The 3,159-nt window shown below is 35.2% G+C and overlaps 1 protein-coding gene across 1 annotated transcript; it reads left to right on the plus strand.

Moving 5' to 3' along the window:
• Positions 1-2,264: 2,264 nt before the first annotated feature.
• LOC111439600 (polygalacturonase-like) lies at positions 2,265-3,153 on the plus strand (the record flags this gene model as incomplete). Its single annotated transcript, XM_023077210.1, has 2 exons — positions 2,265-2,741; positions 2,886-3,153. Coding segments are annotated over exons 1-2 (745 nt in total), but the record flags the coding sequence as incomplete, so codon positions are not given.
• Between the last annotated feature and the right edge of the window lie 6 nt (positions 3,154-3,159).

The raw sequence follows: 3,159 nt of genomic DNA on the forward strand, positions 1-3,159 counted from the left end.
AAACAACTGGGCATGTCTCGGGCTAGTCAATTGGTAGAGATCGAAGATTAGTTACCCTACGTAAGTCATTCCTACAAGCAGGATACTTACTAGGTATATTTATAAATTCACCCCGTTTTGTTTTCTTTTTCAGTTGTTCGCAGGTTGCAAGGTCAAGCTGGAGGAGCGTTCGAGAGCTATGCAGTCAGAGAGGGGGTCGTTGTGGAACTTCAGTCCTTCATTCCATTTTGTCAGTCTTGTCTATTTCATTTTTTTAGTTGTATCCAAGTCCATTTTCCCCTTTGTAATAAATTCGAAGTCTTGTAATTTTATTTTAATGTGGAATTGTTTAACTTAATTTTATTTTAATTTTACTGCATTTTCTTATTTTATTTTACTTATATTTTTATTTTTTTTCGCCTTCATCTTTTTACTTTCGATCCGAGGTTCGAAGTCTCAGAATTCGTGCCGTGACATCTTGGATTTTCCATACCAGCGATAATATAAAATTACGAATAAAAGAATTATTAAATAATTAATTACTGTCACAATTTAGTGCAACTTATTTTAGTTTGAATTAGTTATGGAATATATGATATTAGTAATCTTCCAGAATATATTAGTTAGGAAATATATCTTAGATATCATAATCGGTTGAATTTGAATAGTAGTATATTTTATTTTATTATGAGGATTTAGTTAGTTTATATTTTCTTGGTAGATATTATTTAGTATCTTGTATCCTATTTAAAGGTCGTGAATATCAATGAAGATAGAACATTCGATCCCAATTCTTTTCCTCATTCTTAAATCTGTATTCTTTCGTTGAGTAATAATATTTTCATATCTATGCACACTTTTGAGTGGTAGATATTGCGACAATTACAAAACTTTACGGCATAAATCCCAACAATGGGAGACTTGAAGCAGTAGGAGGAGACTATGAATCCTCCAAAAAGATGGGTAGAAATCCATGGCGAGGACTTCACAGCCACAACAACTACAATCAACGGTCCTCGTCCAGCTTCATATACGAGGTGGTCTATCGAGAATCTGAATACACACAAAAGGTGGACCTTCATGCCTTCCGAGCCAAACCGTCGAAAACCCAGCATTGGGGGTCTTAAAGTACCTATTTGCTTTCAAGAAAAGAGCTGTAGAGACAAAATTGTAAATGTCTTATGTACATTGAGGACTAGGTTAACCATAGGTCGGCCAAGAGCACAATGGTCGACCCTAGAGCTATGCACAACTTTATGATAGAGACGGAAGAAAAACACTTGAACATTCTCTAGTATAAAGATAGAAATGATGAAAGTTGTCAATGCGATACTTTTATCTACCTCAAGAGTTTTAAAGAGAACTCCGATAGGTGAGAGACGGTAAAAAAAAAGTCTTTAATGATAAAAAATTTGTTGATCCATATAAAAACGGCATATCATCGATATAGTCTATCAATGATAGACTTTGAGACTTCGAAAAGTGTAACATCCGTAAATTATTTCTTTGTGTGGTGCACTTGTAAATTTATTGGATAGTTTCAAATATGACAAACAATTTTGCTTCTCTTTGTTTGTGTGACATCTTTGCAAATAAAAAGTCACGGACTCTATATTACATCACCAACTACAAATAAAAAAGACTATGAAACCGACTCTATAGAATATTTTATTATTTTTATTATAATAGAGAATCCATATAGAATCAATATCTAAAAATATAAACACCTAAAAGTATTAGGAAATTGTTATTATTATAGTAGGAGATTGAGAAGCGGGATCAATGAAACCGATGTTAGGTTGCATGGTTCTTTAGTTGACACAAACCACTAAAATTAAACATCTTTTTTACAAAATAAACGGTGGGAAAAATGAGGGTTTTTTTTTTTTTTTTTTTGTTGGGGCTAAGATCATCCCATCCCATCCCATCCCTTTATTAGTTAAATAAAAAATAAAATCATATTGACAAAGAAAGATTTTTTAAATTCAAGGAAACTAAAAATGAGAGATGGAACGGTCCATCATTAAAATGGCAATGAGTGTCTTATCTTATAAGATAGACTTCAATTTAAAAAGGTTGGCAGGAGGCAGAGATTTACCCACGCGACATCCGTAATCAAAATTGGTTAAACCGTGTAAAAACAATAATTGTTAAATAGAACAAGAATAGGATAGTACTTGAGACGGGTAAGTTCAAATTAGAGTTGGAAGGGTAAGCATTAACCTATAAATATCACTCCAGGGCTCTTCCATTTTCCTATCACTTGCTTCCTTTTTCTCTCTCTCATGCTCATCACCAGCCCTTGTATCATTAAGTTTTCTTTCGCTCTTCTCCTAACCTTTCATGTTTTTCTTTCCCTTCTATTTCTATTTTGTAACCATGCCTTGGCTGCTGAATTAACATTCAATATTATTAGCCTTGGTGCCAAGCCCGATGGAAAGACCGATGCCTCGTCTGTGCTTCAAATGACTTGGGCTAAGGCTTGTGACTCGTCTACACCGGCCACTATTTACGTTCCCAAGGGTATATTCTACGTTCGAAGTGTGAGCTTTAATGGGCCTTGTAAGAACAATGTTATTACTGTTCTCATTGATGGAACTCTTGTGGCTTCCTCGGACATTCAAGTTTTAGCTAAGACTAAATCTTGGATTGAGTTTAGTCACATAGATGGGCTTTCCATTACTGGCGGTATTATCGATGGGCAAGGAACTGCCTTATGGAATTGTAAACACTCGGGAAAGAGTTGCCCCACTGGAGCCACGGTATGCAAAATTTGAGTTGGCTAGATAAAAAATAAAATTTGAAAGTTTTTCTTTAGCCGAAAGTTGAAAGAAAATGAGTCCATTAATTACAATATTAATTTAAATTTGTACTAATTCTTGCTTTGGATTCTTTTGAATGGACAGAGTCTTCGAATAAATGATGCACAAAACGTGAACATCAATGGATTATCTTCAATTAACAGCCAAAAGTTCAACATTGTGGTGAGTGGGTGTCAAAACGTGCATATGACAAGAGTGAATGTCTCGGCTACAGACGACAGTCCAAACACTGATGGCATCCATGTGGAACAATCATCAGATGTGACCATCCTCAACTCGAGCATTAGCAACGGCGACGACTGCATCTCAATCAGTCCAGGGACCTCCAACTTGTGGGTGGAAAGTATTACATGTGGAC

This window comes from Cucurbita moschata, unplaced genomic scaffold (genome assembly GCF_002738365.1).
Source record: "Cucurbita moschata cultivar Rifu unplaced genomic scaffold, Cmos_1.0 Cmo_Scf00097, whole genome shotgun sequence".
Classification (NCBI taxonomy): domain Eukaryota; kingdom Viridiplantae; phylum Streptophyta; class Magnoliopsida; order Cucurbitales; family Cucurbitaceae; genus Cucurbita; species Cucurbita moschata.